Genomic DNA, 16873 nt, shown 5'->3' with positions numbered 1-16873 from the left:
TAGACAGATAGATGGAAGATAGATATGTCTATGTAACCTACCCATCGAAGGAGAGAAGAGAAGAAGGGGGGAAGATGACGGAGAGTCAAAGGCATAACTAATGCGACAGCGGCGGGTATTTCACATAGAGAAGAAAAAGGAGAAAGAAAAAGGAGTGCGAAGGTCGATAGATCGATTTAATCAGAGACACGTGCCAATGGATCGTCGAGGTATGAACAAGAAAGAAATGACGATACAGGGGACGAGACTTCATACAATCCCTCTACTGTCATACCATACATACATACATGCATAGATAGATAGATAGGTAGATAGATAGGCCAAGGCGAAGAAGACACGGAGAGAGAGAAGACGAGAAAGAAGAAGAAGAAGAAGAGAGACGTACTAAGCATGATGAGGGAACGTTCGAGGAACGTCTCTTTTAATTTCGTCTGCTCGAGACTCATCCAGGCGGCATTCTCTCAGGTAAGAATACACCTCAGCACAGGGCCATGGAAGAAGTTCCTCTTCTTCTTCTCCTCCTTCTTCTCTTCGGCTATCTTTTCTTTCTCTTCTTCGTCTTCTTCTTCTTCCGTCTTTCTCTTCCTCTTTACTTGGCGCTTCCTGTCGAGACGTTTTCGTCCCGGTCTCTTCTCCCCTGTTGAATGAAGAAGAAGAAAAAGAGCCTGCTGTCTTCAGGAGAGATCCAAACGAAGAAGAAGAAGAGGAATATCGAGAGTAGACAGCATCGAAGTTGATGTGAGGCATGAAGGGGTATGGATAGATACAAGAATCCATAACCTCCTTGTCAACAGTAGCAGCCTCTTTCTTTTCTTTTCTTTCTTCTTCTTCTTCATTTCTTTCATGAAGGGAAGAATCAGCAGGGATCTTATCTGATCGGTCTTCAACTTTCCTCTTTTCTTCCTCTTTATGCCGGAGCGACTCTTCTCTCCCCCTAGCCACGGCAACAAGTTCATTCTTCTTGTTCTCTTCTTCGTATTCTCTCTCCCTGAGAATCTCCTTATCCCACACCCCCCCCGTCCCCCTTTCATCATATTCTTCTTCTTCTGCCTCGCTCCTAGCGTCACTTCTTGTTCTTCTTCCTCCCTCTGAATCTCCCTCATCATTGTCTTCATCTTTCTCTCTGTCCTTCTCTCGAGAAGCTCTGTTCATAGACACCTCATCTACATCATCTTCTTCTTCCGTGTCACTCTTCTTCATTCTTCTTTTGCTATCTGTTCGTCTTTGAGAATGAAGACACGAAGAAGAAAGAGAAGAAGAGGAGAAAGAAGAGAGACTTATCCATTGTAATTCTTTCGCTATCTGTAAACTGAGACAATCGACTCGACCTCGAGCAAACAGCCAGCATCGTCGTCGAAGTCGGCGAGCATCGACACCTCCTCCATCGTAGTCATCTTTGCTACAGCACCCACATCGATAACTTTCTCTTCTGTATACGGGCTCTCCAAGCTCTCCTTCTTCATTCTCTTCATCTGTCTTCTTCTTCTTCTTTTCTTCTTCTTCCTCTACAAGAATCGATAGGCTATTCTCTTCTCCCATCTCCGCTTCATCATCGAGATCTTCATCATTATGGCATGTACAAGCACAAGAAGAAGAAGAGGAAGAAGAAGAAGGACAGCTCACTTGTTCTTCTTCTCCCCTCTTCGTCTTCTTCTGTTTTGCTTGCTTCTTCTCTTCGTTCTCCTCTTTGGCGTGTTGTGTAAGAGGAGAAGAAAGAAACGCATTTCTGTCCGGTCGGAGTGGAGAGACTTTTTCATTAGAAGAATAAGAAGACGAATGAAGAGAAGGCGAGGGAGAAGGACGAAGAAGAGGAGGAGGAGAAAGAGAAGAAGAAGAAACAAAGAGTGTATGAAGGGCACCTGCTAGAATCTGACGGCGAAGCCACTGCTGTTTCTGAGAGAGACGTAAGAGAAATTTACTTACTTGAGAAAGACGCACAACGTCGAAGAAAGATAGAAATTCACATGCTAGCCGCGAAAGGACAGACACAGGAAGCTTTGTTAACAGATCTTCCGCGGGAGGTGAAGAAGCAAAAGAAGAAGAAGGGAGAGAAGAGGAAGGGAGACGAGGAGGAGGAGGAGAAGAGGAAGGGAGAGGAGGAGGGGGAGAAGGAGAAGAAGAGAGAAGGGGAGGAGGAGAACAGGAGGATGATGAAGGGAGAGGAGAAGGAGAAGAAGAAGGACAAGGAGATGGAGAGGATGAGGAGGAGGAAGAAGAAGAAGACAGGAAACAAGGGGGAGATATCGAAGAAGAACAAGTAGGAGGTGTGCGGATAGGTAAAGCTGATGCGGGAGAAGAAGGAAAGCAAGGAGAAGAAACAGAAGAAACCCGCGGCAAAGGTGGAGGAGGAGAGGAAGAAGAGAAAGACGACGAGAAGACAGGAGATGAGAAAGAACGACGAAGAGAAGAAGACGGTCCTAAAGGAATCTCTGACTCCTTTGAGCTACTTCTGAAGAGTGGATATGCAAAACAAGAAGAAGAAGAAGATGAAGAGGATTCTGCAGAAAAACAAGGAGAGACAGAAAATGAAAAAGACGAGGGAAGAGAAGAAGAAAAAGAGATATGATCTGCCGTTGATGCCATCATAGATGGTGTGGGGAAAGAGGAAGAAGAAGAAGAAGAACAGAAGAGAGAAGAAGAAGAGTAATCTTCAGAGAAGGAAAGGGATTGCCTTTGTCGATAGTTTAGCTTCCCCCCTCGCCCGCCTCCTTCTATAAAGTGAGGTTTCTCTAACCGGAATGTCTCGAACTTCTTCTTCTCTCTTCCCTCTTTAAGTTCATCTCTACTTATCCAGAGAAAACATTTCTCTTTCTTTTCCTCTTCTTCTTCTTCCGTGTCATCTTCTCTTCTTTCTTCTTTCACAACTTTCTCTTCTTCTACACATGACGCCGGAAGATCTCCTTCTTCTCTTTCCTCTCCTTCCTCTACACTCTTCATGTCTTCTCCCTCTTCCTCATCTAGCACTAGCATCTGTTCCTCTTGTTTCTCCTTCTTCTCATCTTCTTTTTCTTTTTCTCCTTCTTCTTCATTGACGCTTAGAAATGACCTCTCTCTACATTCTTCTTCCTCCAAGCCTTCTCTCTCCTCTTCATCTTCTCTTCCTTTCTCCTTCTTTAGGGGCCTGACCGGAAAACGACCGTCCAGCATATCTCTGGATACCTTCAGTATATCTCTCAAAGACCTCCTTCTTTCTTCTTCTTCTCTTTCTCTTCCATTTATCTTCTCCATCTCCTGATCCTTGTCGACTGATAGATCGGCTCTAAGAGAAAAGGAAGGAGAAAAAGAAGAAGAAAGAACACTACTAGCCTTCTTCTTCTTCTCTTCAGCATCTTCCTTCCCTCCTTCCTCCATCACAACAGAAGGAGAGGAAAGAAGATGAGAATGACGATGGAAGCTAAGAGGAAGAGAAGACGAGAGAGTGACTCTTTTTTGAAAGAAAACACCTTCTCCGGCTTCTGGAAAAGAAGAAGAAGAAAGAGAAGAAAAGCGAACTACATTTGCCTTTGAAATAGAGGAAGAAGAAGAAGAAGAGAGACAGAAATCTGAGGAAGACCGAGTAAAATGGAATGAAGAAGAAGACGAACCCGTATCTCGGGTTAAACGTTCTCTTCTTAGAGATGAGAAATCTCCACATAGACATTCTTCTCTCCCCCTCTCATCCGTTTCCCTGCTTTCTTCTCGGCGATGAAATGATAAAGGAAGTGCGACGTCAGGTGTATGTACACCGTAAGAAGTCGCCTCATGTAAGAAGACTGCATCTCCATTCTCCTTCACTGTACAAGAAGAAGAAGGAGAAATGTCCTTCTTCTTTTCGTGTCTTTCTCTTCGGCTCTCCCAATCTTCATCTTCATTCCTTGATCCGACGTCACGAGGAGAAGAACAAGGAGAAGAAGAAGAAGGAATAAGATAGGCTGTAGATACAGCCGCACACATGGTTAGCAAAGAGGAGAGAAAGCAAGAAGAAGTAGAATAAATCAAGAGTAAAGCCTTTACCTTCGATTTCTCTTAACAAGACAGGGGAAGAAAGGAATCTTTCGCTTTCTCTCAAACCTAACTCTTCTTTCTTATTCTCTCCCCCTCCTCATAGACTCCGCTACCTTGTTAGAAAGATACCTGAGAGAAACTTCAGTTAGGCAACCCTTACTGTCTTTGTGAAAAGCGAGCTGTAGAAAAGACCTGGGGGTTAGATCGACATATGAGGGTGAACAGAGAGAGAGAGAGAAAGGATAGGAAAAAACAATGGAAAGACGACGATAGATGGATAGCTGGTAGACTTTGAAAAGACAAGACGAAGAAGAGTAAAAGAGAGAGAGAGAAAGAGACAGAGAGAAAGAGAGGAGAGAGAGAGAAGCGAAGACAAAAAAGAAATACGGAGGAGGAAAAGAAAGAAAGGAGAGACGATCGATTTACGCTCTCTTTCATTGAAACTCCTGAAGGAGAGGGAGAGATGAAGAAGTCGTTGAAAGCGAAAGAGGGAAGAGAAAAGAGAGACAGGAGGAGAAGAAGAAAAGAATGAAGGAGAGAAGAGGAGGCGACAGAGAAGACCTCCAAGGAAGAAGAGAAGAAGAAGAAGAACGAGAGGGTTCCCAAGAGGAAGAAGAAGAAGAAGCAAAGAAGAAGAGGCGACAAGAGAAAAAGTGATGCTGAGAAGAGAGGAGGAGATGTAAAAGAGACACCTGCCCCTCCATCGTCTATCTATCTATCTATCTCTCACGGTATCACCCCTAATGTTCAAAGCCACTTCATGGGGAATCGTCTGCATTGAACTGCTCGTAAGAAAAGAAAAAGAAAGGAAGACAATGAAGAAGAAAAACGAGAGAAATGAATTCTGTTTAAATGCTTTCCTTGCTTGTAGAAGTCTCCTAACACTCCTCCTAAGAGAAAGATTTCTCCTCCATACAAGTCTTCAGTCTCTCATCTCTTCACTCCTTCCTTCTTCTTCTTCTTCTCTCCCTTCTTCTTCTTCTAAGAGATCAGAGAAAGGTTTTACTAGAGACTATTTCTCTCCTGTTCTCCTTCGCGGCGCGAAGAAAGCGGAGAAGATGACAAGAGAATGAGACGTTTCTTTGCTTGGCAATTGGCTCAAGAAAGCAGAGAAAGAGAGAAAGAAGAGGAAAGACTTCCATGGAGGTGAGAAGAAATAAGAGACAATCTGAGAGACCTTTCATTCCTCTCCCTGACTACGTGAATAGGGAAAGCTACCTGGCTCAAGAGAGAAAGGAACCTCTTTATGCACACGTAAGAAGATGGCCGTTAGAAGGAGAAAAAGAAGTTTTTCTCTGTCTATCTGTTCTAGCTATCTATCTATCTATATATCTATCTATCGATACTACAAGAAGATAGAGAGAGATGAAGATCTCAAGCTTGGCTCTTCGGGGACAAGACCTTATCAGGTCTCGTGCTATAGAATGATCAAACGCCTCACAAAGAACCTGGAGCTAAAAAGGAAGAAAAGAGTTGAAGAAATGAATCGAAAGAGAGAAGGAAAGAAAGAACTTTCACTCCTTAGCTTGTTTCTTTCGTCTCGATCATCATCTATGATCCCCGGCTATCATTCTCCCACTGTACAGCTAGGTCAACCCATGGAGGGAGAGGAGAGAATTAACCGGGAAGAAAAGAAGAAAGGTGAGCTTCTTCTTCCTTTCTTTGGGAAAAAAGACAATCCTTATGACAAGAAGGATGATACACACTAAGAAAAAGGAACAAAAGAGGAGAGAAATAGGCAGGAAAGAAGAAGAAGAGAAAAGGAGGGAGAGGGAACGAGCGACGTAAAGGAGAGAAAGAGGTTGAGAAGAAGAATGGGCGAGGAAGCGGAGGAGTCAAATGGCGAGAAGAGGAGCCTCTTCGCACGATGAGAAAGGAAAGAAAGAGGAAGGATATGAAAGACGATTCAATGAAAAAAGAGATGAGCCACTTAGAAGAAGAAATAAGAGAAAGAATGATAAGATGATGGCTCCTCATTAAAGAAAAAAGAGAAAGAGAAGGAGTAATCGGTGCATAGAGGAGGTGTTGCTGTTCCTATTGGCACTCAACGACCAGCAGTAGCATAGCGGCGAGACTCTTCCATTCATCCTAGGTCACGCGTCTCTCTCCGTTCTTCATTCACTCCATGAGGTTTCTCTCTCTTTCTCTCTTCTTCATGCTTCCTTCTTCTTTTTCTTTTCATATAGAGCAGTCTGATAAAGATTTTTTCCTATCAAGGCGAATAAATCGACTTCTGAGCAACGCGGACACTAGTAATAGATGTGTGTCTATGTATCTATCTTTGATCTATCTTTCTATCTACTCATTACTAGAGGTCTTCCGTGCGTTCAAATCGAATGGCCTTTAACAGAAAGAGAGAGAGAGAGGAGGTAAGAAGCTACTTGAGGAAGCGAAATCCATGAAGATAAGAAACATACGACACCTCTGGACCGCTACGAGGTTGATCGGACTTGTCTTTCTGTAGTACTCATCCCACCAGTATATTGTCGAAAGCTCTTTTCCCCTCTCTTTACCAGGCAAAATATTATAGATTCACAAGAGGGTAAAGGGAAAGAGATTTTTAGCCCGTAGCTCATGACGAGTTCAGATGCTTGTTTATAGAGGGGACAAGTGACGGAGAAGTTCAAATGAACCGGCGGCCAAGTTACTTACTAACGAACAGTCTTTTTAGATTGTTTGGGAAAGCAATGACAGAGAAAGAAGGAAAGAAAGGAAGAAAGGGACATTTGGTTCTGCAGTTACTGCTACGATGCTCAGGTATGTGGAGCCGCTATCACTACAAAATCGACATTTCTTTGCGGTTTGTCTCTTGATTTCTTCTCCTGAAACAATCCGTCAATGTTAGACACGGCTCGGTGGAAGATTGCGTGACCAATCCCTTTCTATCTCTTAGGAGAAAGTGTTTGAGAGAAGGCGGTAACGGGAGACAGACACACTCCGTGGTCGCTTCTCGGCTAACTCTGAACACCGCACCCATCTCGATACCTGAGACAAGCTGAAGAGCCAACTCATAGAGACGACACGGCTACGAGGAAATACGTTTTCTGTCATAACAGGCTTGACTTCTTTCTTGTCATCTTACAGTGTAGTGAATCGTGAAGAAATGAAAGAAACGCAAGAAGCCTAGGCTGAGAGCGAGGCAATGGCTCACTGGAGCAAGCATAGAAGAAACCGCCGGGAATAGAGTCGGCTCTTACTCGGTATTGGCTGATGCGTCCCGTCAGATTTTCTTGGGCGCCAAGTGACATAGCCTCCTGGATAGACATGAAAGATATGCGCCGTTTTGAAATTGAGATACTTCAACTGCAAAAGCAGGCTATGTGGAGCCCTTTCAAGACGAGAGAAGGGGGATTCCGAAGCAGCCACCAAAGGCATCTCGGACGACTAGCCCAGCATGGCCATTCCACACGCGGAGAGTGGCAGTAGATAGACCTCTCTGGCTGAATTTCCATGGGTGGAACAGCCGTATCGATGGCGCAGGATCAGGAGAAGAAAGCTCCTTCCTTTCTCCGGGTTACTTACCGCCAGGAGTGCCAGAGCCACCTGAGATGGTTGATCCAAACGAGAAGATGCTCCAAACCTTTCCTCTTCTAAAGGTAGTCTTGAACTCCATGTGCAGCTCCTCTGGTTTTCTTCCTTCTCCTCGGCTTCTCATTTCCTCATCACGGAGAGACTGTGTCCATCTTAAGCTTCTTTTTCTAGCAGCACTCCTTGGTGACCCTCGTAAGCGTCAGACCCATGAACAGACGCATGTCAGTGTAAGCCACGTTGTCGGTGTAGAATAGTTATCTCTGCATCGAAACTGTAAGGAAACGGCACATGTAAACACACCCTAGATATCGACACGCACCTGGAGTAGAGAAAGCCCGTCACTGTAGTCGTCATGGTTACTGTAACGCCCACGCCTCGCTACCACTTGCTATCGTCTATCTGCAAGGCTTTTCTCATCGGCGCTTCCTTCCTTAGGGTTGCTACCGCTACTTGCTACTCTGCCCTAACGACTAGTAGCCATTAAAAGACTAAGAAAGACAGCCTGCCTTTACCTCACGTACCACTACTACCATCTAGACAATTTCTACTTCCTTGTCCGTACTGTTCTGGATAGATATCTAGGGTACGGCTAGCTACCACTTGCTATGTGGACGGCTCTCCTCATCGGTCGGTCCTTTCTTAGTGTTTTTTCTGCTGCGGTTGCTGTCTACCTCTTTGTGTTATCCGGCCTTTTAGGACGAGGCTATTCCTCCACGAATAGGAAGCAAACACTTCGGTGTAGTGGCAGTATTCTAGAGTGCTTCTTTAGATGTAGAGTCTGCACCTCCCGCTCCCTAAGAAGGGGACAGCCGCAATACATTCATCAGTTGACAAAAGTGGTAGAAACACTATACTGAAAAGGATTGAAATTGACATACTTCTGATTCCTGTCTCCTGCGGGAGACGGAGCCTTTCTAGTAGAGCACGTGTTCATGGGCGTGAGTGAGCCACTAGGTGAGGAGGAGGAGGAGACAGGAGCACTGCGAGATCAGACAGAGTAGTTCGTAAAAGTAGAAAAGGTGTAGGAGATGGAGAAGAAGGTGAAGTGATTCTCTTTTTCCTTCTATTCTATCTAGCGTCCAAGAAGAGAAAAAAACACAGCGGTAGTTGAGGAGATTTTTCTTCTTCTTTTCTTTCGCACTACTTTCCTGTCTTTCTTTCTGCTGATTCCTTCGAAGCTAGACAGACGTGTAAAGAAAAGAGAAGAATTGCATCATTCAGAAGACAGTGAGCAATGGATATGAAATAGATCGACTTTCTTTCCTTCTACCGTAACATAGTCATCCATGATACACTTACTAGTTACATATGAAAGAGACACACACGACATTTGAGACAGACAGCATGCTCTCTCTCTGTCTTATCTCTCATTGCTCCTCTCCTGGAGGGCGGGGAGGGCTCGTTGACCTCCCAGGGCTTTCTCATGCTTTGAGGTGTGTGGATACAATAGATAGCCATGCCGACTTTATAGATCTACTCCTCTTCCATTTCTCTTTCTTCATCTTGTCTTCGTCTTCATTCTCTAAGTCTCCCTTCTCTAGGGAAATCATTCTCTACGGGGATGAAAGAAATCTTATTTCTCTCTTTCTTTCTTTCCTTCTTTCTTCTCTCTCTCTCTCTCTCTCTTCTGTCTCACTCGCCAAGAGTTTCATTATTTTAAGTTGTAGAAGGCGTCTAAGAAAAGAAGATAAAGGACTTTCTCCATTCTTCCTAACCTTCCTTGCATCTGTCCCTCTCTCTGCCCACCTCATAAGAATCCCTCCTATCCCTGCCTGCTGTCTTCTTCTCATTCATCCCCCTCGGCACAACCTCGTCCTATCTAATAACGAAGCAATTACCTATCATTCCTTTTAAGAGATTTCTGCTACTTCATCTTCACAAGAAAGAGACAACGCCTGTACAAGAGAAGGAGGCTCTGACAGAGTATATACGCACTAGAGGAAAAATAGCTGGAACCTGTCTTCTCTCTCCCTTTCTCTTCTCGCTCTTTCAAGGTGGTAGATCAATCCGAGTTCACAGACAACTCCTATAATTCTAACAAGAATACACAGTCCTCTCAAGGAAGAAGGAAAAAAAGAAAACATATCTTCTTCTCGTCTACTTCTTCCCAGGTTCTCTTCCTCTTAGATAAGAAGAAGAGAGAGAAGATTCCTCATCTATTGTTTCATCTCCCTACAGAGCTTCTCTCTCCTGTCGTCTTTATTCATTCCTTCGAATTCTCTCTCTTTCTTTATGTATACACATGTGTATGTAGATATATATCTATGTATATACATCTGTATGGGTTGTCAAGATTAAGAGGACTGCGTCCATATATGCGCATCACATATACTTGAAGATATAAACATATATGTATATATAGAGAGATCTCCTTATATACATGAAGAGATGCTATATGATCGATGTATATATCTCTCTGTCTATCTCTATAGGCGAGTGTTGAGTTGTATTTGTGTGTCGCGTGGCTTTTTTCTGTTGGATAGACATGGGGAGAGGTTGCTGGCTTTGCCCTCGGTTCTCCTCTTCCTCCTCATCTCCCCCTCTTCTTCTCGCTCTCTCTTCTCCTTCTTTTTCTCCTCCTTCATTTCTTCTTCCTTCTTCTCTTTGCTCTTCTTCTCCTCCTCTTTCCTCGTCTTCCTCTTCGTTGTTTCTTCCTCCATCAAGACACTGTGAGTCTCCTGGCTCAGCAAGATTTCTCACCTGTCAGCAGGCATGCGAATTTCTCTCTTTTCCTTCATTGCCGTCTACCTCGCCCCTTCTCTCTTCTCTCTCTAGATCGAAAGAACGACCTTCTTTCTCTTCTCCTTCTTCTTCTTCTTCTCTTTCACATACTCATTCAGGCGACGAAGGGGAGGAAAGCCAGTCGAAGCAGAGCTCCTCGAGAAAAAGAAGAAAGATTAGATATTCTCCCTGTTCTTTCCCTTCTACCTCGATCACTTGTGCTGCCTCTGCGAATCATACACAAGAGAAACCTCCTATCGTCTTCTCAAAATCTCTTCTTTCTTCTTTTCCTCCTCCTGCACTACCTCCTTCATCTTTCTCCTTTTCTTCTCCTCCTGTCACTCTTTCATACAAAGAGAACCCTCGTATGAGATATGAAGCGAGATTTCTATCTACAGAAGGCTCTTGCTTGAAAAGACGAAAACGACGGAAAAACAGATTTCTCGATCACGGGCAAAGTTATACTCCTTCAAGACTCCTATCAGATCGGAAGACAGGAGAGAAGAGAAGGATACTCTCCTACATCTCTTCCTCTTCTCCTCTTCACGATAAGTCACGTCGATCTTCTTCTTTTCTCTTGTATAGACATGGAGCTTCGCTGTCTTCTTATCCTTTTCTTTCGCCCCCTCAGCTCTCCTCCCTCCTCACTTTCGCCTCGCCGTCTTGTCTCCCCTCTCGTCTCACTAGTAATGTTTCTTCTTCGTCTTCGCTTACTTCCTCTCTTTCTTCTTCTTCTTCTTCTTCTTCTTCTTCTGCTTTTCTCTCTTCCTGTTCACGCCCTCATAGGTTTTCTGTGGAAGTGTCTTTGCCTTTCTTTTCTTCTCCTGTCCTCTCGAAATGTTTCTCTCGCCCCTCCAGCGTCATGAAGAATCTTTATCAATCTTATATCCCTCATCTTTCTCCTCCCGATGGACGGTCTCTTCTTCTTTCAGAATCTTTCTTCTCTTCTCACCTTTCATCTCTCTGTACTTTATCTTCTCTTGAACTGATAGAGCAGGAGAAAAGAGTCCCGACAACGAAGAGAAAAGGCGAAGACGGAGAAAAGGCCAAATACAAAGATGAGGAGAAGAAGAGAAAGCAAAAGACCGAAGGAGAGGAACATGAGGAAGAGAAGAAGAAGAAGATGAAGATGAAGACAACCGAGAAGGAGAAAGAAGACGAGAACGATTCTAAAGGGATAGAAAAGAAGGAGAAAAAACCTATACTGAATGGAGTTGGCAAGATACCGCCATTCAATTCTTCTTCTTCATCTTTTGCCACTCCTGCTTTAGGCGGCGGTTCCTCTGCCTTTCTTATCAACGAGAAAGCAGGCGGCGGGAGTCGTGAAGGTAAAGTCAGGCGATGTGTGTGGAATTCTTCTTCTTTCACGGAGAAAGGCTTATGGCGCGCTGCACCTGTATCAGCAAGAAAGTTTCTTCGTCCTTCTTCTTCATCTTCATCTTCTCTTTCTTCTTCTTCTCCTCCTCCTGCTGGCGGGTTTCTCCAAAGCGAAAGAACACCGGGAAAGACAGCTGTTCTCTCGTTGAGAGCAAAAGCAAGGCAAGAAGGAGAGAGAAGAGAAGAGACAGAAGGAGGAGAAGGAAGAGTGAGAATAGACGAAGGAGAAGGAAGAAGGACATACTTATCCTCGAAGAGTCGTGCTTCTCGTGAAGATGAAGGTGTCTCTTCTCTCGTGAATGGTCAGGCATGGAACACCTATCGAAAGACGACAAAAGGTAGAACTTCGTGGGACAGAGCGAAAAAAGAAGAAGAAGAGAGAGAAGAAAGCCCATCAACCTCTTCTCCTTCTCCTGTCTCCTGTGAAAAGGTCTCTTCTTCTTCTTCACTATCATCATCTGATGCTTTTAAGAAAAAGCGCTTTGCTTATCAGTGGACAAAGCCGAAAGGGGAGCCTCAAAACACGCACGCCTCTTCTTCTTGTTCTTCTTCTTCTTCTTTTGCTCGTCCGGCGACGGCTACTGCTTCGTTGAGAGGGAGATCAAGACCATTCTTAGGAGGAAATCTCTCTAGCCACTCTCCTTCTTCTTCTTCTCTCTCTTGTTGTTCCTCTGCTTCTTCTTCTGATGCATTGCGGTCCTCTCTCTCTCCTTTCAAATCAAAGTCTCTATCGTCAGGAGAAAGGAAAAGTACACATGCTTCTCTCTGTGTTTCTAAGGCTTCTTCTTCTTCTCCTTCCTCTTCTTCTCCTTCCTCTTCTTCTTCTCCTTCTCCTTCCTCTTCTTCGTCTTCTATAAGGAGGTCCTGGACGCGTCGATGGTCTCAGCCTGTCCCGCTAGAAGGAGAAGAAGAACACCGGCAATCTTTCTCTCCTTCTTTTTCTCCTCCATCTCATTATCGTTCTTCTTCTTCTTTGTATCCGGGGAGGAAGTCTTTTGGGAGACAGAGAGATAGAAGAGAAGAGAAAGAAGAAGAAGAAGAACATGAGAGAAAGCTCTTCTTAGAGAAGATCGAAGAAAGACGTCTATCGTTAACCCCTGAAGAACAGAATCTTCTACAAGAGCAATTTGATAGGCAAGTGGCCTCTCTTCTCTCCAAAGCTTATCTAAAGGCATGTAAGCATGAAGAACGTGTAGCTGCGTATTATGAGGCTCTTAGGCCTCCTTCTCATCTCGAAAAACACAAAGAAGAGAAGAAGAAGAAGAAGGAGAATAAGGAGTTCAATGAGGAGGGTGGTAAAGAAGATAAGAGTCTAGGAATGAAGGAGAATCTAGAAAGTGAAAGACGGACACTTCAGAGTTCTAAAAGAATGGCGATGAACGCGGGAGGAAAGAAAGAAGTCGAAGAAAGCGAAGAAGAAAAGAATAACGAAGAAGATGCACAGAAGACACCTCTCAAATCGGGGAGTAGTTTGAAGGGTCACGATAATCTCGGCAGCCCTTCTTCTTCTGATACTTTCCATTCTTCTTCCTCTTCTCAAGAGACTTCTGTCTCTCTCTCCGATTCGTCTCCCTTTCAGATATCTCGCAGTAGCCCACTCACACAGAAACACACCGAAGGAGCGATGTAAGTCTAGCGACTATCGTAGAAGAAAGAAGAAAAGAACCTGTCTTTGCTTCCTAGATCAATGAACACTCGAAAGCGTTATGTGATGACGCTGGGTAGGGAGAAAGAGATGTTTCTCGGGTGTACAGACACCACGATCTCCCTGGATGTCTATCTAACGTCCCGGAGAGAAACTCTGTCATAGAGCCTGAAGGTGTTTCATCCTTACGTTGTCTCTCCTGTCTTCTCTTTCTTTTCCTTTCTCGTCTTCTTGTTTACTTAGAAAATGACTGTGAAGGGTGGCAAGTGACTTATGTGCTCTTACTGTCGTGTCTTGACTTCTTGTTCTATCCCTCCACTTACTCTTCTACTTTTCCATTCATTTACTCTTCTCACTCACACTTTCACTACTTTGACTCCTCCTACCACTTCTACTCCTCCTACTAAGGTAGGACCATTCGGCCATACAAGAAACACTACGAGTGCCCTTGGGGCTACTGATCCCCAGTCTAGCTAGCCATCTATAAATGCGTCATCTCTACCTATCTATCTTCAGTCTATCTATCTTTCTATCTTCAATCTATCTGTTTCTCTTTAATCACCTATATTGTTGTTCGATTCCTTTCTCCTTGACAATAGAAATGAATGATCTATATCATACCACCTACTACGACTACTTCTACTAGTAGTACTACGACAAAGAGACGTCTACCGTAGTTGATACAACACATATGACTGCACGTATGCCTTTTCCCTCGATCATCGGTTCTGTATAGACACCATACACCTCTATATCTATATATACTATACAAATATATGTGTATGTATATACATGAATGAAATAGGGGTATGACAGATATGCGAGAGAGAGCTTTGTCCCCAGTATTTCTACAGCAGTAAAGTGTGCAAGATTCCACTATATAGACATATAGATAGATAGATACATATATATGTACATACCCAATGTATTCTATATACATATGTATACATCTCTAGACATATGCTTGCTATGTGTGTATATGTGTTGTTTCGATAGGTCTCTTTCTGGAGATAGGACTTCTTCATTTCCCTGCGTTCTTCCTTTTAACATACCTTTAGCGAGAGCTCTCCTTGAGTTATCGCAGCAGAGATCTCTCGATTCTCAACTCTTGAAATCCCTTGAACAGCAGCGGAAAGATTCTTCACAGCCCTCTTCTTCTTCTCTTTTCAAGACAGACTTTACCTCACATGATTACGCGCATGCACTTTCCTTGAAAGAGAGTGGGAAGACGTCTAGCGGCTTCTTCTTCTCTTCACAGAGCTATCGAAAGGCCAGTGAACTTATCCAAGAGGCATGCATCCCTATACGTTCTTCGGCGGAATGTCTAGTGTTACTTCGCATAGCAGGAGGAAGAAAGATGGCGAATGAAGAAAAGCATTTTCTTTCGTCTCGAGGAACATATTCGTCAAGCGTGCTCTGCGCCGTTGAAGAGTTTCTATCTACAGGCCGTATCAAAGAAGTGGAAGAAAGAAAAGAACAGGTCCGTCAGAGAGCTTTAACGGTATTGCAGACCCTCCCTTGTATAGGAAAGAAAACAGCGGAGACGCTAGTAGATCTCTATCATATCGATTCTATCGAGACTCTCCGTAATCGACTAGCTAAAGAACTTGAAGAAAAGAAAGATACACAAGAGAAAGATCCTTCTTCTTCGTCCTCTGTCTCTTCCTCTTCTTCTCTTTCTTTATGTTCATTGCTTTCAACGCGAAGACAGCAGGTCATCATTTTGTATGGCGAACGTTTGCATGCGCCTATGCAACCTGCCGAATTCATTACATGGCAACGGAAACTAGTGGATGCTGTGAACCATTCTTCTCTCGATTCTCTTGTCTTTCCTATCGTCCCTTCTCAGTCTTCTTCTTCTTTTTCTTCTAAAGAGATCTCTCCAGACAGACACTCTGAGGAAAGCATGGAAAGAACTTCTCAAGAAAACACGAAAGGAAAAGAAGAAGAAGAGAAAGATACAGACAGTGGACAAGGAGAAGTCTTCTATACTGTCAATCCTGTTGGAGCTGTAGGAGGAGGTCTCTTCACGAATCAATTCTCTTCTTCTTCTTCTTCTTTGAATCTTGCTTCCTTGTCTTCTTCTTCTTCCTCATCCTTTCCTTCTCAATGGAATAGTAAAGGGGCAGGGACATCTCCGCATGCAAGGGAGCTTGACGTAATTTTATCGATGATTCCTGATCCGCTTCCTAACACTCTTGTCTCATCATCATCGTCGTCGTCTTCTCCTTCTCTATCGCAGAAGATGATATGGAATGATAGAGAGAGAAGAAGATTACAGGAAGGCTTTGAAGAGAGAAAGAAAGCTCTGCTAGAACAATATATCCATGTCTTATCGAGCCAGTATCAGCTTGTAGAAGAAATCTTAAGCCTGAAGGCTCAAGCAGGTGTAGCGGTCCTCCTAGTCAAACTTCCATGGAATCGCATCACAAGAAGAGATGTAAGAAAGAAGAAAGAAAGAAAGAAAGAAAGAGATGTAAGAAGAAAAGAAAGAAAGAAAGAAAGAGATGTAAGAAGAAAAGAAAGAAAGAAAGTGTAGGGGAAGATACGATTCTTTTTTCTTCTTGTTCTTCTCCTGGTGTTACTGCATGCACCTTTTGATGAGTAAAATGATGCGAAGTAAAAAGAAGAAGAAGAGGAAAAGATAAGAAGAGAAGAAAATTTAGGGTGTTCAGAAGAGGATAGAGGAACAGTCTTTAAACCTCTCATTTCTCTCTCGAAAGAAAAAAAGAAAGAAAAGTCAAGAAGGCCCAGCTAGGACAAAACATACGAAAGGGTCTGTAGAGTATATACACCTATATAAATGTAATACGTGTACCTCATTTCTGTATGTATACCTGACTGTACATACACCGTAGTCATGCACTCATGTATGTATATATGTGTGCGTGCATGTATGTGACCTATGTAGAGATCATACTAGGAAACGAGACAAAATTCAATCGCTTAAAACTCTTGAAACTTCGGTCATAGCTCTTCATCTCCCTATTAGCTGTTCCCCTCTCATCAACATGTATATATATATATATATTTATATGTGTATATGCAGATAGATTCCATGGATGCAAAGACTGTTCTTTCCCTTCTTCTGCCTTCTTGTCCCTATATGTCAAGAGAGAGACTTTTCCAGACTTCGTCAGCTCTTTTTCATAGGTTTCTCTGATAGCTTTCTCTCTCAATATCATTTCTCTATCTCTTCCTTTTCACACTTCTTCTCCCTTTCTCTTCTCTTGTCTTCTCTTCGTCTCTCTTCTTCTCTTTTTCAACAAGTTCCTCTCTTTATCCTCTTGTAGTTTCTCTTTCTTTTTTTCTCTCTTTTCTTGTTCTTTCTTTCTTTCTTGTCTTCCTCTTTTCTGTCTTGATTCCTTTCTTCTGTTCTTTCTTTCTTTCTTTCTTATTTTCTTTTCTTTTCTTCTTCAGCTACGCATACGGGTGGTATCTCCGGAGACGTTACCTTTCGCGAGCCTATCAACCCGCTCCTCTATCGGCACATTCAAGGAAATACAGAATTACGTAGGCAAGAAGTTTGCATGTCTTCTATCTTCTTCCTGTCTTACTTCTCTCTCTTCTTCTTCCTCTTCGAAGGGAAAGGAGAAGAAGATTAACAGATGGAAG

At 43.4% G+C, this 16873-nt stretch overlaps 2 protein-coding genes across 2 annotated transcripts in view; one reads left to right on the top strand and one right to left on the bottom strand.

Annotated features, from left to right (window-relative positions):
- Positions 1 to 382: 382 nt before the first annotated feature.
- On the bottom strand, positions 383 to 5625 carry CSUI_003237 (tbc domain-containing protein). The gene has a single exon (XM_068063435.1). The coding sequence runs from the start codon at positions 3931 to 3933 to the stop codon at positions 385 to 387; it is 3549 nt and encodes a 1182-aa protein (XP_067924591.1). The 5' UTR covers positions 3934 to 5625; the 3' UTR covers positions 383 to 384.
- A 4375-nt stretch (positions 5626 to 10000) lies between these two features.
- CSUI_003236 (uncharacterized protein) overlaps positions 10001 to 16873 on the top strand; it is a gene marked incomplete at both ends in the record, with an annotated part of 7288 nt that continues 415 nt past the window's right edge. The window contains 3 exons of the mRNA XM_068063434.1: positions 10001 to 13239; positions 14255 to 15698; positions 16679 to 16790. Coding sequence (XP_067924590.1) covers positions 10001 to 13239; positions 14255 to 15698; positions 16679 to 16790 — 4795 coding nt within the window. The remainder of the gene's footprint in view (positions 13240 to 14254; positions 15699 to 16678; positions 16791 to 16873) is intronic.

Source organism: Cystoisospora suis, assembly GCF_002600585.1.
Source record: "Cystoisospora suis strain Wien I chromosome Unknown contig_1416, whole genome shotgun sequence".
Taxonomy (NCBI): domain Eukaryota; phylum Apicomplexa; class Conoidasida; order Eucoccidiorida; family Sarcocystidae; genus Cystoisospora; species Cystoisospora suis.
This window is presented reverse-complemented; position numbering and strand designations above follow the sequence as displayed.